The following is a 21942-nucleotide window of genomic DNA, read 5'->3' on the forward strand; positions in this document are numbered from 1 at the left end:
ATGGGTAATTATACCAGATCCTGTAGCTGTTCTTTCGTCATTCTCCTACGGGAGACACCACCAAGACACTTGGCCCATTTAACTCAAATTAAACCTTTGTAGCCAGCTCTTTCTCACCCAGTTTAGCATTAATGTGGGAGGAAAAAACAAACATTGAACTATAACTTTTTCTAATTCTAAACTATTTTATTTAGTTGATTCATTTATTTTTAGCTCTTCTTTATACAAAATACTTGCTCACCTACTCCATTCCCAACAAAAGGTAAAATGTTAGAGAAGATACTTTCATTGGATTTAGTGAATGGATCTTTGAGAAATACTTTATTTTCATCCTACGTCTAAGAGACTTTTGGTAGCTACACGGGGCTTTAATTGAACTTCAGTGAAGAGTTGGGGCTGCAGACTGTTTACTGCACAGTGACAGGGTTCCTGTCTCTGTCTCTCTGATTCAAAACTTTAAAAAAGATGAACAAGTGAGATGCTCGATGTTCAGAAACTTGTTCAAGAATTATGAAGGTAGTGAAAGACGTGGAGTCTAGCACTGCTGCTCTGCAGAGCACCGCTGCAGCAGGAAATCAGGCAGTTCCCATGCTAGAGCATTCTGTCTACTAGAACTCTGCCGTGGTGGAAGGCTTCTGTACCGCCCAAGCCTAACACTGACCACCCGCCGCAGGACTGACCACTGAGTGCCAGGGAGTGGCTCATACATGTAAAGAATGTTTTCATGTGCTTAACCATTTGAATTTATATATCTTCCTGAATTTACATATCGTCAGTTGTGCTTGCTGTATCGAACAATAGAAGTCTAAAGCATGAATCTGTACTCTAGCATACTTTTTATTGGGTCCTATTTAAACAAGACAGTCACAGCCAGGCGCACGCCTGTAATCCCAGCACTCTGGGAGGCAGAGGCAGGTGCATCTCTGTGACTTTGAGGTCAGCCTGGTCTACAAAGTGATTCCAGACAACCAGGGCTACACAGAGAAAATCTTTCTCAAAACAAAACAAAAGACCTATACATAGGAGGCTTTGCTGCCCCCTGTTCAGTCATTTCTTTTCAAAATGTGTAAGTTATTTCTGCATTCAGAAGCTGCAGAATAAATTCCTAAGAATGACTTTACCATGGTAGTGCTTTCTTAGACTGGAGTTTGGTTTGCAGACAGTTCCAGGCTTTGCTATCTCAAACTTGATCTGCTTGTCTTCAAAGGGTATGGACAACATAAGGTATTTTGCTGCCAACCACTTAGAAATCTCAACTATATTGGACTCTATCTCTATATTAGACTCAAACCAAATGATCTTATTAGTGAAACAACTGTAAATACCTAAGTGTTTGCGAGATTCTCTTACAACCCACGCTTCTCACAGGAACCACGAGCAAGCTGCTGCTCAGGAAGTTTTCTCTCCATTCTTCTTCCCCCTATTTTTTACAGTGCTGGTTCTCAAACCCAGTGCCATACACATGCTGAGCATATATTCTGCCCCTAAGTTACACTCTCAACCCTCCTTGTTTCTCTTTACAAGTGTGTTAGGGACCATTACCAGACAGCTTAAGATACATGTTTAAAAAATATGATAAAATTAAGACTTATTTAAGGCTACTTTTTATTAAGTAGTTAAATGTTGGCTGAAAGTTGAACCCAGGGCTTTGTACACAAGTTTAGAAAATTGAACACAGAAAAAAGAAAGGGGAAGAAAATGGTGAGGGTCTGGAGAGATGGCTTATCAGTTTAGAGAGCTTGCTACTCTCAAAGAGGACTGGACTTTGGCCCCAATGCCCTCATCAGACAGCTTGTAGCTGCCTTTGACTCCAGCTCCCAGAGGACCCCATACCTCTACCCTCTGGGTCATACCATTCACAGACACACAACACACATATAATTAAAAATAATAAAAGTCTTTAAGAAAGAACAATGATTAAACAGGCAAATTGAGGCTGGAGAGATGGTTCAGTGGATAAGATCACTGGCTGCTCTTCTAGAGGTCCTGGGTTCAATTCCCAGGAACACATGGTGGCTCACAACCATCTATAATGGGATGTGATGCCCTCTTCTGTTTGATGTCCCCTTATGTCATTCAGGCATACAAATAGAGCGCTTATATACATACAAATATATAAATAAATAAATCTTTTAAAAAAAGAAAGCAAGGCAAATTGAGATAGGCGATGGCTGTATAAAACAATGAAATGCCTAGTTCTAATAGAGGTAGTAGACAGAGCTGAGCTGTGGAATGTAGTTCAGTGTAGAGTACCTGCTGTATTGCTTCCTGTGGTCAAGGTCTGCAGGAGATAGAGAAAAGCTGAAGCAAAGAGCTTTTCACACTGAAAGCATCCCAAGATTGAAATGAAGCATTGTGATTCACACCCATAATCCAGCACTCTGGGAGGCTCAGGCACAGCGATTGCTACAATTGCCTCAACTACAAAACAAAACCCTGTTTCTAAGGGAAAGAAAGAAGCTAAGTATGGTGGCGCATACTTTTAATCCCAGCACTTAGGAAGCAGTTGAGTCTATGAGTTCAAGATCAGCTGTTCTACATAGTGAGTTCCAGGACAGCCAGAGAGCTACACAGAGAGAGACCATGTCTCAAAAATGAATGAATGAGTGATGAATGAATGAATATAAAGGGAAGAATGAGCGAGGAGAAGCAGGAAGGGGGAGGAAGAAAAGGAGAAAAGAATAAAGGAAAGGAGAGAGATGAAGGTAGCTAGGTTGATTGGCTGTAAACTTTTAAGTGAAATTACAAATGATTGATTGTGCTGCTGGGGAATAACTCAGTAGTAAAGCAGTTACCTAGCGTGAACAGAGCTCTGGCTTTGATCACGGATAGCCACTGCATTTACCCTGTCAAACTAGAAAGAGAAAAGGTAAATAGAAACTCCAAAATAAAATGGCAGAATAAAGCAGTAACTAGAACAGATACATGTGGAATTTGCATGTGTTGTTGAAAATGGAGACTAAAGTGAGATATCAGGCAAATTTTAACCAAGAAAGGTTGATGTGACTATATTAATACATGACTGACAAAAAAAAAATCACAGTAGGGATACAAATATGAACAGTTTTGAACTAGTTTGTACCTAGTATATATGGAAGTTATGAAGTGAATGTTAAAATTCATAATTATTGCAAGTTTCTATAAGGTTATGGGATAGTAAAGCTCTCTAGGACAAGCGGTTTGGAAAGAAAAAAAAATCTCAATAAGGATGAGAAAGAATAAAAGGGAGAGCAGAAATTAATTGCAGAAAGCAAAAACTGCATTGCAACAAAACAAAAACCTCAACATAACATCAAAACATCAACAGTAAAAATAACCAGAAGAGGTATAGTTGACATGTTTGGAATCTATATCTGAAAGTATTTTTAACATAGTTCTTACAAAGCAGTGAACTTTTTGCCCATGAGTTTAAGACTTAGATGAGAGGGAGTTTCCTAGAAATGTCCCATTTAACAGAAGTGTCCTCAGGCCTAAGCAGATCTGAATGGACAGCACAACATATTGTCTAACGATTTAGAAATCTCCCCATCACATCTAAAACTTCCAGGGGCATGTTCTGTTTGGTAAATGATACTAGGATAGTTCTCTGTGTGGAGACCAGACTCTGAAAAGGCAAGCTCGGAGCAACTCCATTTCTGGTCTATCACCACAATAAACTTGTCTCCTTAGACTGTGCTTCTGTGGTGTGGAAATCTGCTTCGTTATCTACTACTCCTTAAGCAACATGCCTCGCTAATACTTCTCCTAGGCCATGTTTTTCCCCAATGCCAGGGGTCCCTTGACTGCTGCCCCAGTGGACACCTGAGAGTTAACAGTGAAAACCTGGAATCGGTTATTTGATTCATATGCTCACCTATTACTTGATGATAAAATACTGCCAAGAATATACTGTAGGTTTTGTGTTCTGAGCAACAACCAAAAAAGAACAAACAAGTAACTATTTTTCTTCCCTACAGCTAGATTGTTTGTAATAACCCAGTTAATTGCAAATATTAGGTTTGTGATACCTTTGAGCTCTGTGGAATCAATTCTGGCATTCAATCATCTTTTATGCCAACTATCTCATAATGATTTCCTTTGACAAAAACTATCTCAAACTGCTTTTTGCTTTGTTTTTAATTAAACAAAGATGATCACTTAACTCAGATAATGCAAATTCAGTGATGTTTATTAAATAAATCATCTGCCTAGCACCTTACCAGATGTCGTGCCATATAAATTTAAAAACTGTTATGTACTTTCAAAGAACTTTGGGGGCTTTGAGGGGGGAGGGCCGGCTTATGTTTTTTGTTTTGTTTTTTCTCTTTGGTTTTGGTCCTTGAGTTCTCTTTTTTCTTGGTGAACTTTACTGAAATGTATTTGAGCTTTCAGTGACTTTTAAACTTGTCTTCCTCCGAAGGCTTAAGATTCTTAATGAAGCCAGCAGTGATAGCTCATGTCTGTAATTCCCAGCATTCTAGAGGCTAAAACAGAGGACTGTCCCAGGTTGAAGCCAGCAAGTATCAGTCGAGCAAGGACCGTGTAGCAAGACCACCTCTCCCTCCCCTCCCCCACACGCAGGCACCACACATATTCTTACTGAATAGTGCTCCGTCATCAAGTCTGGAGCTGCACATGTTTATCCTTAAAGGTGTAAAAAGTGCAGAAACGGATGATTTAAGGTCTGTAACTTAAAAGATTTATCAATTGTAACTTGAAAGATTATTGGCCTTATGGTACTGAAAATTTGATCTGCCATATGTGATGATATTTTGCATGTTTTTCTTAGTAATTTTCAATGACAGTATTTGCCCATTAATTAGGAAAAAATGTTATAGATTTTTCTCTTTTCACTCCTAGCCTTATTCTGTATGGGAGTGGTAGTTTTAACCAAAAGAGCAGTGATTATTTCAAGCACTTTATTAGACTTATAGGTTTTACTGGAAGGAACTCTCTAAAGGAAACCTTTCAGGTTTCTCCTGCTCACCACATGAGGGTGGCTTCTGGATGCCGCCTTCCTCATTTTAAGATGTTTTTTTATAAGCCCAAATGAACAAGTCCTTTTCTGGCTTCCAAGAACACCTGGATGTGTCCAAATTCTCGTCTCACCTGATATTTATAAACAATTACTGATCTGTGGTTTCTATAAGGCAGCCTGGAAATAATTGTATCTAAGATAAAGCCCGATCTGGAATCTATCCAGAGAGTGCTACTGACATACAGCCACAGTCTCTTATGTTACTCTGTAGCCTTCCTAACAAAAGTCAATTATCTACAAATATAGCTGATAGGAAAAATGTAACTGTTTAACTCACCTGAAAAGGCCTGGGAGAAGGCCTCCTTGGTTTCCACTTCACTCACAACTTTGCCTTTATACCGGGTATCAGTCTCTTGGGAGAGAGCGTTTTTAATTAAAATAAGATCACTAGAAAATGTCGGAAGGTTCATTCCCATAGTGTTGAAAATACAGCTGCCAAGTGGAAAGTTTCAGTGAAGAAATGCTGTTGCGCTGCTGTTTCTGTCTTTCTCCTTGTCCTTTCGCAGTTCAAGGGCAAGTCAGAACAGTAGAGACAATAGGTAGCTGGTAGCATTTGAAACAGATCTTCAAACTTAAAGCACAGTGCAAGAAGTTTCTTCGCAAGATGAGTTTATAATTTATCAAGTCAAAAAATGTGAGTTCTACCTCCAGACTAGAAAAGGAATTTATAAACAATTAAAAAAAAAAAGTCCAGCAGTTCATTCTTTGTGATCTCTCAGCTCAGCACAGTGGTGCTTGCAGCCAGAGGAAGGAGGTGGTGTCCAGCCACTGCAGCCCTGAGGCTTGTGTGATTCTGTAATCAGAAAGGAGAAAGGACCTGTGGCCACTGCATTAGCCTGGCCTCCAGATCCAGATAAGGAAAGAGCCTCCTCGCTCTTGCCACAGTTACAGACTGAAGACTAAAACACCATGAGAATGTACAGGACTCCAACTGGAAGCTGACTCTGAGGTTGTGAGGTCAGACGCTGTCAAAGTGTATTGCTCTGTCTCCTTGTATTCTGATAGAGCTGCTACCAAATGCCCTCTTGGTAATTTTTTGAGTCCTTGAACATTTCAGAATGTTCAAAGGATTATTTTTGTTATGATTCACTAATTACTGGCTTTTTCTCCCCTAAGGTATTTTATCAGGTAAAAGCAACTTTTATCTTTGTGTTCCAGTGTTATCTTAGTTGTAAGTTAGGTAATTATATTGTTTAATACATTTTTTGAATTTTTTTCTTTTGAGAAGTTACAAAACATAGTAACATCTAGATGACAGAAATATGTAAGCATATATACATGTATATGTGTATAGATATATTTGTGTTGTGTTTATGTAAAGAAGTTCGTTGCTGCTGTAAAAATTGAAGCACAAGATAACTACTAGCCCAAGAACTAAAGCCCCGAGAAGTGGGCAGCAAAGACCTAAAACTGAGCTCTGCATGTTCCAAGCAGATCTCAGTTACCAAAAAGTCACTTTTTCCAGGCATGGCCAGCTTTTCTTTTTAGTTAAAGAAAACACAGGATAAGCATTTGCTACCAACATACAAAAATTATGTATTTGACACTTAGCACACAGCCCTGGATTAGTTGTTGTTTTAAAGTATGGAGACTCACATATTCCTGGTTGGCCTTGAAGTCTCTGTGTAAGCAAGGATGACTCGGATTAGTGATTCTCCTACCTAAACCTCCCTAGTGTTAGGATTCCAGGCATGCACTACCATGTCCTGTTCATGCGGTATTGGAAATGGAGCCCGCGGCTGGGTGCATGCTGGACAAGCACTCCACCCGCTGAGCTACGTAGACCAGGTTGGCCCTGAACTCAAAGATACCTGCCTGCCTCTGCCTCCCTGAGTCCTGGGAGTTGCCACCTCTTAAGGTCTCTAATACCGTGTAGGCACTTATACTTAAAACTCCGATTTGGATTTGGATGATATCTTTTGTTGGTTTTTTGTTGTTATTGTTTGTTTTTTGGTTCGGTTTGGGTTTGGTTTTCCAAGACAGGGCTTCTCTGTGTAGCTTTGGCTGTCCTGGACTTGCTTTGTAGACCAGGCTGGCCTCAAACTCAGATCCGCCTGCCACTGCCTCCTTGAGTGCTAGACTTAAAGGTATGCACAACCACACTCAGCTTTGGATGATCTGTTAATAAACTAGTAAGAAAATGTATAGAAAAGCAGAAATCAAGACAAAAAATAAGAGAAGTTTGTGTGTTAAACCATAATTAGAACTATATCCCAGTGTTCTTGTTGTTATTGTTTCTAGGGGCAGGGTTTCTCTGTGTAGCCTTGGCTGTCCTGGACTCACTTTGTAGACCAGGCTGGCCTAGAACTCACAGACATCCACCTGCCTCTGCCTCCCAGAGTGCTGGGGTTACAGGTGTGTACCACCATGCCCGGCTATCCCAACATTGTAACTGTAGATTTTTGGAAGTCTAAGAAACAGGAATTTGGGCCTGTAAATGCCAGATGCCATTTCCTGCACCTTATCTTTTCCATCCAACATTAAAATGGTAGATTGGTAGAACATAGAATACGAAGATGGCTAGTGGGTGGTGGCCATGCCCAGCATTGTGTCACACTCATAGTCATGTATAACATGTCCTTTTGAAGCCCCTGCCTTGAATGTTGAGCACTGTAATAATGGTGGCCATAGTCTTATGCCAAGTGAAAACTCTACTATGATTCTCGATTCATAGTATTTGGAGTTGCCCAGCATTTAAGAATAAAACTTTAATAAATGGGAAGCATCAGTCATAATACTTTCGAATTTGTTTTCCTAATTCCCAAATTCAATGGCCATTTCATGAGTCGAATTCCACTCTGAGATTACCTGGATCCTGCAGTATTTCTCTAATTTTGAGACGTTCCCCTTTTAAAGTAAACTGAGGGGCTTGCTGAGTAGCGTTTTTTAAGTGACATGGTTCAGATCTTCTACCCAGTGTTCAATAAGTAGGTGACCGCACATGGATTTTAGGATTGGGGCTTCTTGTCTGCCATGTTAGTGTGCTGTTCTGAGGTGACTGTTCTTTGGGCCACAAGGAGTAAGCTGCTGCAATTGCCAGCCTTCCTTGCCGGTACACCGCATCCTCTTGTCGAGGCGGTCACAGCCTGCCAAGTGTCTCCTGGTAGAGCCAAAGGCCAGGCTGTCTTTGGCTCCTTACAGGGGCTCTCAGGTTTACTCCTCTCTGAAAGAAAATGATCTGTCAGTGTAGAGACGTGCTTTCTTACTAGCTGGAGCAGACTACTGTTTATATAGCAAGGTTCCATTTCTGATTATTAAGTGCATTTGGTTATAGTGAAAGCCCATTTTTTTGTTTTGCTTCCTATTATAATTTTATTTATGTATATGCATGTGTGCCTGTGTGAACTATAGGCATCATGTATGTATACATGTTCCCTCAGAAGTCAGAAGCTATGGAGCCCCTGGAACTGGAGTTACAGGCAGGTATAAGGGTCTTGCGAACTGAATTCAAGTCCTCTGTGAGATCAGTGAACTGTCTTTATCCCTGAATCATCTCTTATATCTTTATAACTATTTCCACCATCGGGAGTTGGTTTGTTTTTGTTTTCACAATACTAGGAATTGAACCCAGGGAATATCCCGTATCTCTAGTCCCCTCTATCCCACCCATGCTGGGCAAGTGCGCTTCCTCCAGCCTCGAAAGTCACAGTTCATGCGAGTAATGGGGCAGTTGGAGGACATCTTGCAGGGAGTCCGCTCTCTATTGTTAGAGTTCCGTGGATTGGAATGAGGTCGTCAGGCTTGGGCACAGTGCCCTTACCTACCAAGCTGTCTCTCCAGCCTCTAGAAGTTTTATAACTCAACACTACCACCAGAAGCTTTTCTACTTAGCTTTGAATTAAGAAAAGTACCAGCCTCCTCAGATCCTTCTAGAATGTGGATTTAGGTATAAATGATACGTGAATCAAAAAGACAGCATATACATACATAAGAGGGAATTATAGCATCTCTAGCACTCTTAAAGGTTTTTGGCAAAGTCTCCAGATTACTTTGAATTTTCTTGATCTTGTACTATATACAACTTTAATAAAGCTGAATAAAATTAATATCAAATTATAATAAGTAGCTTGGTCCTCATATAGGGCTCTTTTGAGAAATAGACATTTTCCCCATCAGCTTTTAAGTTTTTCTAATTTTAGATAACCCAAGTGCTTTTAATGTTGTTGTTTTCACAGTTTCCAAAGGAAAGGGCTCTCAGTTGAAAAGCAGGAGAAATACTTGATTGGGGATATTTTGCATCTTAATATTTTTTATGGAAGTACAACAGTATTACATTATACTCATCACCTTTTCCTTGACTGCCATTATGTGTGATGACTTGGGATCCGCAGTCAAAAAATATGGTGGGCATCCACCAACTAGTTCCCTTTGGTATTGAGAAAAAAACATTTATGGAACAGATACAAATCATTATTTGCTGTGGCAAAATGATAGTGCATTGCCGAAAGCCTGCATCTTTTGTGAGACAGTTAATCAGAGAAGATTATTTCAGGACATCTCAGCACGAATTGTTGGCAGCATGTGTAGGCCTTTGAGTGTAGGCTCTCTTAAGGGTACTTAACTTGGGTTTAGAGACAAGGGCCTCTGTGGTCTTAGCTATCTGGCAGACTCACCTGTTTGTACTCACTAGTGGCAGGGACAGGCTTAGTGGCAGCTCCCTGAGCTTTCTTGCCAGTTGCGTGCACCGAGCTTTTGATATGTTGGCAGACAGCACTGATTCTTGGATGCGTCTCTGAACCTCTACAGGTCTGCTTCTGGCAGAATTGAGTGTGACTCTTATCCTTTGCCCATTAAGCTATCATGCTGGCCTCCTTATCTGTGTTTCTTCTGCAAACATGCCTTTGAAAGTGTTTGGTTCTTTTTGGCAGTTTATTTGATAATGGACAAGTATAGAAGCAAATGTCTTATTTCTAAATTGCGTTGAATTTCTTAAAAGAGGAAGGGGTGACTTACCTAAATGAAAATAAAGATTTGCCTTAAGCTGACAGCTATAATGAATTTACTTTTTTCTTTTCAATTTGAAATTATTTCTAATAGTTTAATTTGGAATTCCTGGCTCTTTAACCCACAAAGAGCTTTGTGTTACTCTCCATACCTGATGCATTACATATTTTAGGCACTTTGTCAACACTTCAGCTCTCATGGCTGTGTCCAGATGTAGATTGTGTAGTATATGAAAATGGAATCTTCTGTATTTGGACTTTAGTGTTTTAGGTGTTCTGAGCCAAGATTGGAAAGGGGGATATTTAAAGAAAGGTGATTGCCTGTAATTGCCATATATGGAATCTTTTGAAAGCCGTATGTGATTTACCCTATCCTGGGGTGAGATTTAGCTTTTAGACCCAGTAGAGATAATGCGTAATCATTTTCTCTCCAATGAGGCTACATCTATGTTCCTACAGTGGAGATGTCAAAGTTGAGTTGATTTGTTTGTTTTTTTCAAGACAGCTTTTCTCTGTGTAGCCATGGCTGTCCTGGACTCTTTGTAGATCAGGCTGGCCTCCAACTCACAGATCCGCCTGCTGCTTCCCGAAGTGCCAGGGGGTGGGAGGGTGGGGGGGAGGGTGTTATAGGCATGCACCACCACGCCCAACTTAATTTGTTAATTTACATTATGTAACACATTCCAAACACATTCTTGTTCATTGGAAGCTGCATGCAGTATTTTGAAATTCTGTGAGTAGAAGAATTGATTAAAAAAAAAAAAAAAATGGGTCCCAGGCACGGAAAGCAGCCTCCTGTGTCTCAGTATCATAAGGATCTGTGGCCACACAGGGGCCTGAAGGTTTAGGGCAGTTTCAGTGTCATTGAGGTTTTCCATGCTAGACCATGGAACCTTGTAAACAGGGTAGGGAAAAATTCCTTTTTATGTGCTTCATTCATTGAAATGAAGCCATTTGCTTACTCAGTTTATTTGTATTTTAATTTACATAGCAGTAACAGAAAAGCCCTATGAAATCTTGCAGCAGAGTGGTCTTAATTCAGTATGCAACAAATAATTTGCCATCAGAATAACCTTTATTAATTGGCATTATAGATTGATATATTCTAATATCTTTACAGAGCTTGTTTAATATTTGTTTAAAAGGGATTTAAAAAAACTTTATTAGGAATAAGAGCTCTTTATGTGGCTCAAGTTAGCTTCAAACTTAATTTTCCTGCCTCAACTTCATGAGTGAATTATTAGGCAAATGCCATGATTACACCCAGCTTTTAGTAACACATTTATTTTATTTTATTTTTTACAACATATTCACTTTATATCCAAATTGTAGCCCCCTTCCTCATCTCCTCCTGGCCCCTCCCTCCCTCTTCACCCCCATCTCTTTCCCTTAGTCCACTGAAAAAGGAAACCCTTCTCCCTTGCCATCTGACTCTAGCCTATCAAGTCTCCACAGATAACACATTTTTAAATTTACTTAAAATTTGTTGAGATGTATATTACATGGAAAATAATTTTTAAAGAAAAAAGTTTGATGCTAGCCTAGGGTATATAGTAAGACCCTGTCTGAAAAATTAAAATAAAATAATCACCACCACCACCCATTTATGGTAATATTATATTTATCTGCCATCATTACAAGCATGAATAATGTTTAATAAAGGACATTTTTTTCATTGTCCAAAAATAAATAAAATTTATTGAAACCAGTATGATGATTCATTCCTACTCAGTGCTTGGGAAGCAGAGGCAGGGAAATCAGAAGTTCAAGGTCAGCCTGGGATACACATCTAAACAAAAACAAATTTAGTAAATAAAAATACAAAATACAGGAGTGTGTGTGTGTGTGTGTGTTGAAACAGGGCCTCATATATCATATCAAGCAAGGCTCAAACTATGCAACTGAAAATAACCTTGAAGGCCTAATCTTCCTGCCTCTGCCTCTCAGTGCTGGAAGTGCAGGCATTCGCTGTCACACTTGGTTTGTGCAGTGTTGGGAATCAAACCTAGGACTTGAATACTAGGCTAGAACCCTACCAACTGAGCTACATCATCTCTTGTTTCTTTGTAACACGGTCTTGCTGGTGTAGTTCAGTCTGGCCCCAAATTTGTGATTCCCCTCACTTCAGCCTCCCAGGTGCCAGGATTGCATATATATGCTACCATTTCCAGCTTCATGCTATCCTTTAAAATGCAATTTTAAAATAACTTTTTCTTTGTGTTTCTCTAGTCTTTAAGTGTACTTTGATAGGAGGTTGGGGGATAACACACATCTTTAATCCCAGCACTCTGGAAGCAGAGGCAGGTGGATCTCTGAGTTCAAGGCCAGCCTGGTCTACAGAGTGAGTTCTAGCATAGCCAGGGCTACACAGAGGAAAGCCTGTCACTTTACACAGAAACCCTGCTATAAAAAAGTTTTAAGGGTCTGGCTCAACCAAGTCCCTGTAAGTTATCCTTTGGCCTCTATACATGCTTTGACACAGACATAAGTAAATGTAAAAAATAATAATAATAATAAATCAAAATAAAATTCTTTAGTTCTGTGTTACTTTTAATGCAGTGAGATTTAGATGCCAGGTTTGGGGTGGCAAGGCATATACTCTAGAAATGCACCCAGCCTGGGTTATAGTCCTGAAACTAATCTTTTTCTCTAGTTTATTAATAAGCCACCTAGTTGTCTTTACTTCTGTTTTCCAACCATAAAAATGCATAACACAACTTGGAACAATCAAGCAAATGATCTGTCTCTTCTTGATAAATACAACTATAAGCCAAGGAGATACTACAAAGCAGTCAAGAACTCTGAAGACTAGACAGAGGAAGGTGATGGCGAGTGTGACAGACATACAGACCAACCCAGCAGGAGGATGTCTCACTGTCTTAACCTGATGCAAGCCTTCTTAGCAACAGAAGGTAGCCCAGGTGGACTTGGCCTCGCATAGATTGCATGGGACTTGTGCCAACAATACTAGGCGAGCCAAGCAAACCTGGCAGGAATTGATTGGAAGCTCTGCTAGTAACAGCTGGCTACCAGGGTGGTGCTCTCCCTCCCTCCAAGAAGAAATCAAGGTGGGAGTGACAGAGGGCTTATGTCTCCAGTCTGACCTAGGAGATTGTTTTTAAGAAGCCTCAGAGGGCGTGGTAAATGCCTGCCTTTCTGTGTGGCACTGGCTAAGAACCCACCGAATTCTGAATTCCTACTGCAAAAAATTACAAACAGCCATGTGTGCTGGCACATGTGTATAATCCTAGCACTTGGGAAATAGAGGTTGGAGAATTAGTAGTTCAAGGCCAGCCTCAGTTATGAAAAACCGTATCTAAAGTTTAAAAAATAAAAAAAGGAAGAAGAAAAATACAAAATTAACTCAAAGCATACAAAAGGGAGCAATTTGTAAAGATGAGAGCACAAATCAGTGTAATTGAAGAAAGCGAAGAAAAATCAGTGAAAAAAAATCTTGTTCTAAAAGAAAAGACAATACAATCGATAAAATGTTTAGCGGAACTAACAAGAGTACAGGCACAAGAGTTGGGCATAGTACCACATGCATATAATTCCTGCAGTGGAGATCCTGAGGCAGGAGGATCAGGAGTTCTGCGTAGCATAAGCTGCAGAGTGAGGGCCAGTCTCAAAGAACAAAAGCAAGTTTGTCTCTTAGGGGAAAGTAGCTATTGCAAATCCCACAGCTGTTAAGATATACGAGATTTTATGAACAACTACATTCATAAGCTTTTGGTGATTTAGAAGAAATGGAATAACTACTTAAAATTCACAAGTGATAACACTCAACCAAGATAAAATAAATAGCATGAATACTGTTGAACCATATTAAAGAAATTTAATTTGTAACTTACAGGTTCCTGAAAAAATCCAGGTTCAGCTTATTTTACCAGAGAATTCAAAAGAATTAACACTAATGTTAGTGTCTTCTAAAGAGAAAGAAACAAAAGAATACTTCTCAAGTTTTTTGTTTTTGTTTTTGTTTTTTGTAAGGCCAGTATAACCCTAATACCAAAACAAAGACAAAGAAAGAAAACTACCAGCCCATTGTCTTTTTTGTTGTTGTTTTGTTTCTTTTTTCTTTTTTTTTTTTTATAAACATAGACTCAAAAATCTTCTACTAGCTACTAACATACCTTTTATGTTATGTTGCTTAACACATGAAAAAGTATACTCAGTGCCCAGGGGGCTCTATTCCAGAGACGGAAGGTTAATGCACAGATGGGGCAGTAAACTAAAGAAGTAAATAGCATATGGAAGACACAGTTTCTCTGTAGCCTTGGCTGTCTTGAACTTGCTTTTTGTAAACCAAGCTGGCTTTAAACTCACATTGATCCACCTGCCTTTGCCTCCACCTCCCTGAGTGCTGGGATTAAAGGCATGCGCCACGATGCCCCGGCTGAAGAAAAATTTTTAAAGACCGTTCAACAAAATCCATTGTCCATTTCTTATAAAAACTCAAATTATGAATAGAAGTGAACTAGTACCTTGGTGAAGCATACCTACAAAAACTTAAGCTAATGATTTTTGTGTATGTGGTAAAGAACTGAATACTTTTCCCCTGAGACCAAGAGCCAGGCAGTGATGTGCATTTCATCACTTCTGTTCATATTATCACTGAAACTTGTAACCACTATGATGAGCCAAGAAAGAAAATACCTATAGGAATTCAATCTGTCCCTGATCAAATGATATCATTGTATATATATGCCTCTTAGAGCTGACAAGGAGTTTGGTAGAATCTCAGGATAGAAGATCAGCACACAAAAATCAATTGTAGGGTTGGGGGCTGTAGTACAGTTAAAGTGCAAGGCTTTGAAGTCAGTCCCCTGTACCACAGAAAATAAATTTATTTCTTTAATCTGAGTTTGGTGGCACACACCTGCAGAGAAAGGATCAAGAGTTTGAAGTCAGCCTGAGCTACATTGGAAGATATTCTCTCAAAAACACCAGAACAACAGCAAAGCCCTGCCTCAAAAATAAAACTTTAGGAAAAAATCTCCCATACAGGTATTAGGAGTTAGGCTTTAACAAGAATCCCTCCCCCCCCCCCCCATGGAAATCTCTGGAAACTAAAACAGTCATTGTAGTAGCTTGAAAGAAAGTGGCCCCCGTAGGCTCACAGGAAGTATCACTATTAGTAGTGGCTCTGTTGGAGGAAGTGTCACTGCTGCTGGGCTTTCAGAGCTCAGATATCCACGCCCGGCCAAGTGCTTACAGTCTCTGCCTGCTGCCTGCTGATCCAGATGGAGAACTCCGCTCCTTCTCCAGCGCCGTGTCTGCGTGCATGCCACCATGCTTTCTAGTATAATGGACTAAACTTCTGAACTGTAAGCCAGCCAGTTAAATGTTTTCCTTTTTAAGAGTTGCCTTGGTCATGATGCCACTTCACATCAATAGAAACCCTAACTAAGACAGTCTTAAAGTACAAGGCAACTCTACTCATTATTAAGGCCTGTTTTATAACTGTTCTAATCAAGACATTGTAGGAATAGAGAAATAAATGAAAATGAATAAAAGAATTCAGAAACAGATACATACAGAAAGGTTCCACTGCTGTCTACAAAGATAGAAAAGCTTCCTGGCTATTGTTTCTGAGGAAAAGGCAGGCCATATTAGATGATGTGCTGGTTAGTACTCTGTCAGCCTGACGGGACATGAAGTCACCTAGAAGACAAACCTCTGGGCATGCCCATGAGGAATCTACACTAGCTTAATAGCTTTGGAAAGACTCACCCTAACCTCCAGACATACAAAAAGATGCTAAGCAGCAGTCAGCAGCATTCTGCTTCCTGACTGGGCGCAGTGAGAACAGCTCCCTCGAGCTCCTGTCCCAGTGAAAGTCTTTAATTGTGTGGATTACCATCCTGGGAATAAGAAAAGGTAGCAAGCCGGGGCATAGTGGCACAGGGCTGTAATCCCAGCACTCGAGGAGGCAGAGGCAGGTGGATCTCTGAGTTAGAGGACAACCTAGTCTGCAAATCAAGTCCAGGACAGCCAAGACTACACAGAGAAACCGTATCTTAAAAAAAACAAAGAAAGAAAAAGAAAAAAAAAAGTGGCAAACAAGTGTGACTTGACTGATGGCCTGTATAAACAGTTTATCAGTTGACATCATGTGTAAACAGTCATTTTTAAACTTTCTTTTAAAACTTTCTGTAGTTTAATTTTATTCTATTTAAGATTCAAAAAACGCATAAATTCTGTTCCTAGCCAGTGAGCTTAGTTTCCAGTTGTTAAGACTATTTGCATTTTCTTGTTAATATGGAATCATCATCAATAATGATTATTAGTTTAATTGGTAGATTTTCTTTTAATATGTAAGTGTGCATCTGATAGTTAATGGCAGATTGAGTTTTAAAACTGTGTATGTGCGTGCATGTATGTATGTGTGGGTGTGTATTTTAACTGGGGATGACACCAGCACCCCTAAGCTATATCCCCAACTGACTATTAATTTTATTTTGAGACAGCCTTGCTTATTTGCCCAGGGTGGCCCTGAACTCGAACTCCTCCTGTGTCAGCCTCCAGTGCAGCAGGGATTCTAGATGTGTTAACAAGCCTCACCTGGTTTTGTTATTAATGTCTTGAGTGTTTTACCTGATTTTAATGGGCCTTTGGGGGAAGGCTCTGTTTCATTTTTACTCCTTTTTCTTTAGAGTGATTACAATCATTTGAGGATCTGATGGCAAATCCAGTATTAAATTATTCATGAACTCAAACTTGAAAACTTAATGCTTATCTTTTTTTTTCCTTTGTTTTTCAAGTGTCAATATACAGTATCTGGTTTTATGACAAGAATGACTGTCACCGCATAGCAAAACTCATGGCTGAGTAAGTATTTATATTATTCCATAGATAATGAGAGGTGAAACATTACTCCGATCCCAGCTTCTCTTCAGTTACTAACATCTCCTAGTTAATGTAGCCCTCTTAATTTCCTTTTTATTTCCAAAAGTTTGACAAAGGCAGAATTTTTTTTTTTTTTTTCTAAAATTACCTACTGGTCCATCCCTTTTAATTTATGTATGTGTATACATTAGATTGATGTGTGTGATTGTTATTTACAAATGTAAGAACATCTGCTTGATGATTTAATGTCAACAACGTCTTTTTAGGTTATTAAATTTTCCTTTGTAGCACTACTCCTGCCAAATCAAAGTTCTGTTACGTTCTCTCCTCAAGGTTTGTATCTATGTGTTTGGAAGAAAATAATCTTAATTCTTTAACTGTAAGGTTTTTTATTGTTTAATTCTTTTTCATTTTTTATTATTATTAATTATACTTTATTCACTTTGTAGCCCCCCCGTAAGTCCCCTCCCTCCTCTCCTCACAGTCCTACCCTCTCTCCCTCTTCTCCATGCATGCCCTTCCGAAAGTCCCCTGATAGGGTAGGTCTTCCTCTCCTTCCTTCTGATCCTAGTCTATCAGGTCTCATCAGGATAACTGTAAGTTTTAATTAAACATCTTGAAAGTATAATAGTTTACACAGTAATTTCAATTCTGAGTATGCTTACATGTCTTTAGAGGGTACACAAACAAAGGCCAAGTTATAACCCCAGACTACTGGTGTGTCCTGACTGTTTATTTACTTACTGTTCAGTCCTCTGCTGAACAAGCAAACTCTGGCTGTGAGCTTACAAGGCAGACCTGTTGTATTTACTGCTAGTTGTACCTTACAGGGCTTTGCTGCCTGTAAGCTAACAGTCAGTCTTACTGGAGAAAATATTGGCTTTCTGAAGCACACTTCCTTTTAAAACATTTTATTTGTGAAGTTATACTACTTTTCAACAGTGTACTCATTTAGTTTATAAAGATAAAGGTTTATTCTGCTCATGGTTATAGGTATGGTATGGTATAGCTAGAGGAGGTCCTGGGGTATGGGCTGACATGCACAGGACCTTGCTGCATTATACTAGTGGGCCGCATCACGTGAGATAACAAAGTGCCAGCTCTGAGAGTCTATCTTGCAAAGCCACCAGTACCATTCTGGGGCCCCTGCCTCATGACCTCAACCAAGGCATTTATTTGATACTTGATTCTTTGTTTTGTTTTGAAAGAGGAAGATGTTTAGAAGACAAGTATTTAAACTTTGGAATATATCGATAGATTGATATTTTCTTCTTCTGCCAAATTAGAGCATTTTAGGCCTGTATGAGAGAATCTGTCCGTTTGAGCCCTGACAACTACTGAGGGAAAATCATCTTGAAGTTTTTTTCTGAGAGCCTTGGTGGCACTCCAGATACTAAACTTCAGTAGCTATTAGAGCTAAAGACTGAAGGCCCATCTGAAAAGACTGTTAATCCCTGAAATAGATGTGGAAATGGGAATTGAAGGAAGTTATGGAAGTGATTACAGGTATCAGTAATCTCAGCACTTAGGTGCTAAGGTGAAAGAATTGTGAGTTCAAGGTCAGCCTTGGTGACATAGCACATTTTCGACTACATAAGGGAGACCTGTGTCCCAAAAAAGTGATTAAAGCATGCCCAGCTGTTAATGTGGTTGACGTATATATATCTGAAGAGAATGCCTCACAAATGTTGCCACTAGCTTCTGGATTAATGACTGTTCAGCAAGAATGAAGAAAAAAAAAGGAAAAAAACCCATCTTTCATTATTATATATCTGCCTGCATATACCTCTGTTCTTTATGTAATTCAGAGTATCACCCCACTAACGAACAGTGCTATGAAAACTGTGCTTAAAGCTCAGAAGCCATGTAGGAAATTGACTGCCTAAACTTGTACTCGATCTAAAATGTGGATCCTCACTTTGGTCAATGACAGTATTCTAAACTTAACATACAAACTTGGAGAGCTTGGGAAGGGTACATGTTTTGGGGGTTTGAGAAGGTGCCTTAGGTACTTTTCAGTTGTTATAAAGAGACACCATGACCAAGGCACTTACAAAAGAAAAAGTTTATTGGGGCTTAAGTTTCTGAGGCTGAGTCCATGACAGTTATGGTGGGGGAGCATGGTGACAGACAGACATCATGCTGGAGCAATAACTTCCTCCAGCAAGGCCACACCTCCCAGTAGGGCCACTCCCTATTGATCTATTGGGACTTTTTTTTTTTTGAGGGGTTTTTTGAGACAGGGTTTCTCTGTCCTAGACTTGCTTTATAGCCCAAGCTGGTCTTGAACTCATGCCTGCCTCTGCCTCCCTGAGTGCTGGGTTTACAGTTTGGGCCATTTTCATTTAAACCACCACACCTTCCCAACCAGTTTGACCCACTAGAGACCCAGCATTCAAATGTATGAGCCTGTGAAAGACATTCCTATTTTTTTAACCTTTACTTTATATGCATTGGTGTTTTGCCTGCATGTATGTCTATGTGACGGTGTCAGATCTTAGAATTAACAGGCGGTTGTGAGTTAGCATGTGTGTGCTGGGATTTGAACCCAGGTCCTCTGGAAGAGCAAATAGTGCCCTTAACAGCTGAGCCATTTCTTCAGCCCAGGTTGCCATTCTTACTCAAACCCCAAAGAGTATTGCCCTTAAGATTGAATGGGAAGAGACCTTAAGGCCAACTCTCCTTTGTTTGAGTTCCCTCCATACCATCCAGCGGCTTTTGGTTTCAGCAGTTAGCTAACTGAGATGGCCTGTTGTGCGGGTAAACAGTGGAGAGTATACTCTTTTTGAGCCAGAGTCACAGGTGTGGTCCAAGTCAGGGAAGGGTTGAACACCAGCTTAGCCAAGCTATGTGGCAAGTTAGAAGGTAGGTAGAAAAGCCTGCATGATAGAATGCTTTCTTGTGCTGGAATCAGTCTACTGTGGCCCACAGCTAAGTGCTAAGTAAGCTACTGATATTGATCTGATTTTCATATCCCTGCTCAGGCCTCTCTTAGTCTACCAGGGAGCCTGTGGTTTCACATGTCTTGTTGATGTGGGAGTAGTTACCTCCTTAAAAGCTAAGATTCTAGAGAGAAAAACTGCTCGTTTTGTTAAAGCAGCAGAAGGTTGAGGATGCTGCTCCATGGTAGAGCACCTGCCTAGGCTGTCCAGATCCATGGAGATGGGGGTGGCATAGTGTCAGGAAAGACAGTAAAGAGTTTTATGGTCGTAAGGTTTGAAAACATGTACAGGCTTACCTTTCTTAGAGGAGCACAGGCATTTCAGCATGATAAAGACACAGAACGGGGCTGCGGATTGCTCAGCAGGGGCCCTTGCTGTCCCGAGTACCAGGCCTGAGTGCAGTTCCAGTGTCAATGCCGGAGACAGGCAGAGCCCAGGAGCTCGCTGACCAGTTAGCCTGTCAGTACCAGTGACCATCCCAGTTCAGGGAGATTCCGTCTCTGAAAGAACCTATACATGAGCGTGCATGGGCACGCACGCCTACATGCTCGTGTGTACCACAAACACAGGTGCAGAGTGGAGCTTGACACGGTGACTCGGAAGCAGAAAGATTACATGTTCAAGGGCAATATAGTAAACACTGAGTTTTGGTCAGCCAGGGCTACAGAGTGAGACTATCTTTAAAAATAAAATAAAAGCAATGGCAACCAGAGAGATGTCTCAGTGGTTGGGAGCTTTGGCTGCTCTTCCAAAAGATCAAGTTGATCCCAGCACCCATGTGGCAGCTCACAACTCTTTGTAACTCCAGTTCCAGGGGATCAAAACCACCACTTCTGGCCTCGGTGAGCACCAGGCAAACAACCCTATGGCAGCTGGGTATGATTGTACGTGCCTGTAATCACAGTACTCAGGAGGCTTAAGCAGAAATCATTGGAGACCCACTTTAGTTTACATAGGAAGACCCTGTCTCAAAAATAAAAAATAAAAACTCAGAATGATTCTGGTATCTTTACTATACATGTGGACACATATGTTTGTGTGTATGGAGGCCAGAGGACAATTTTGGGTTATCATTCTTTGGGTGTAATTTTTTTTATTTTATTTCATTTACTTGTTTTAATTTACTTATTTTGAGACAAGTCTCACTGGCCTGGAATGCACCTGTCTCTGCTAGCACTGGGATTACAAGCACGCACCATGATGTTGTATGTCTTTGTGTCTGTGAGTGTGAGAGTACATGCATGTGTGCACACCTGCAGGCAGAAGCCAGAGGTTGATGTCTTGGTCGGTCATTTCCAACTTACTGTTTGAGGCAGACAGGGTCTTTGCCTGCACTGAGAGCTCCCTGAGTCATCTAGGTTAGCTGGTCAGTGGATCCCAGTCTGCTCCCCCTTGTCTCCACTTAGATCAGAATGCACACTGCTGCACCTTGCTTTTGACGTGGGTGCTGGGATCCAAACCCAGCTTCTAGTGTTCCACATCAAGCACCTTATCAGTTGAGCAGCTCTCTTGAAGCTGGGTGTAGTGGCGCACAACTTTGATCCCTGCACTCAGAGACAGGTAGATCACTGTGAGTTCCAGGACAGCCAAGGTTACACAGAGAAACCCTGTCTCAGGAGGAAGAAAAAAATTGAGCCATCTCCCATCTTTTTCATGTAAGCTCTAGAACTCTAACTCAGGTCCTTATGCTTGCAAAGCAAGTATTTTACCAACTGAACTATCTTTAAACAAAAAAAATGGTGATGTTGTCTAACCTAGCATTAAACGATGAACATGGTTGCCATGCACACACACACTAATTAGGAGTCTTGGGCAGGCAGTTCAATTGACACTGAGTGACCTGGCATTTTTACTGTGCTCATGTTACTCCTGTTACTCGTGTCCTTCAGTATAAGCCTTTGCTACTGAATTGTTTTACTGTCATTATTGCCTGTGAGTTCTCAGTTAACTTAGTTGCCAAGTGAGACTTGTACCCAGAAAATCTCATGGCAGGAAGGGCCTATTCACTGTAGTTAGAGACTGAAATCTGAATGCACCTTTTTCATTAGTTGCATTATTAACGTCTATGCAGGAAATAAAATACCCATGTGGTCCCCATCCATCTTTTAGTTCCTAACATTTTACTGAAATTGCTCAGTTGCTTCAAACCTCTATGTTGAGGAGCAAGAATGCTATTTAAAAATGTAAGCCT

The 21942-nt window shown here is 40.3% G+C and overlaps 1 protein-coding gene across 2 annotated transcripts in view; it reads left to right on the top strand.

Moving 5' to 3' along the window:
• Dcp1a (decapping mRNA 1A) overlaps nucleotides 1-21942 on the top strand; it is a 52107-nt gene that overhangs the window by 7645 nt on the left and 22520 nt on the right. For both annotated transcript variants that reach the window (XM_021635186.2, XM_021635188.2), the window contains exon 4: nucleotides 16725-16791. In XM_021635186.2, the coding sequence (XP_021490861.1) occupies nucleotides 16725-16791 (67 nt within the window). The remainder of the gene's footprint in view (nucleotides 1-16724; nucleotides 16792-21942) is intronic.

The sequence above is a fragment of the Meriones unguiculatus genome, chromosome 9 (assembly GCF_030254825.1).
Source record: "Meriones unguiculatus strain TT.TT164.6M chromosome 9, Bangor_MerUng_6.1, whole genome shotgun sequence".
NCBI classification, from domain to species: Eukaryota; Metazoa; Chordata; class Mammalia; order Rodentia; family Muridae; genus Meriones; species Meriones unguiculatus.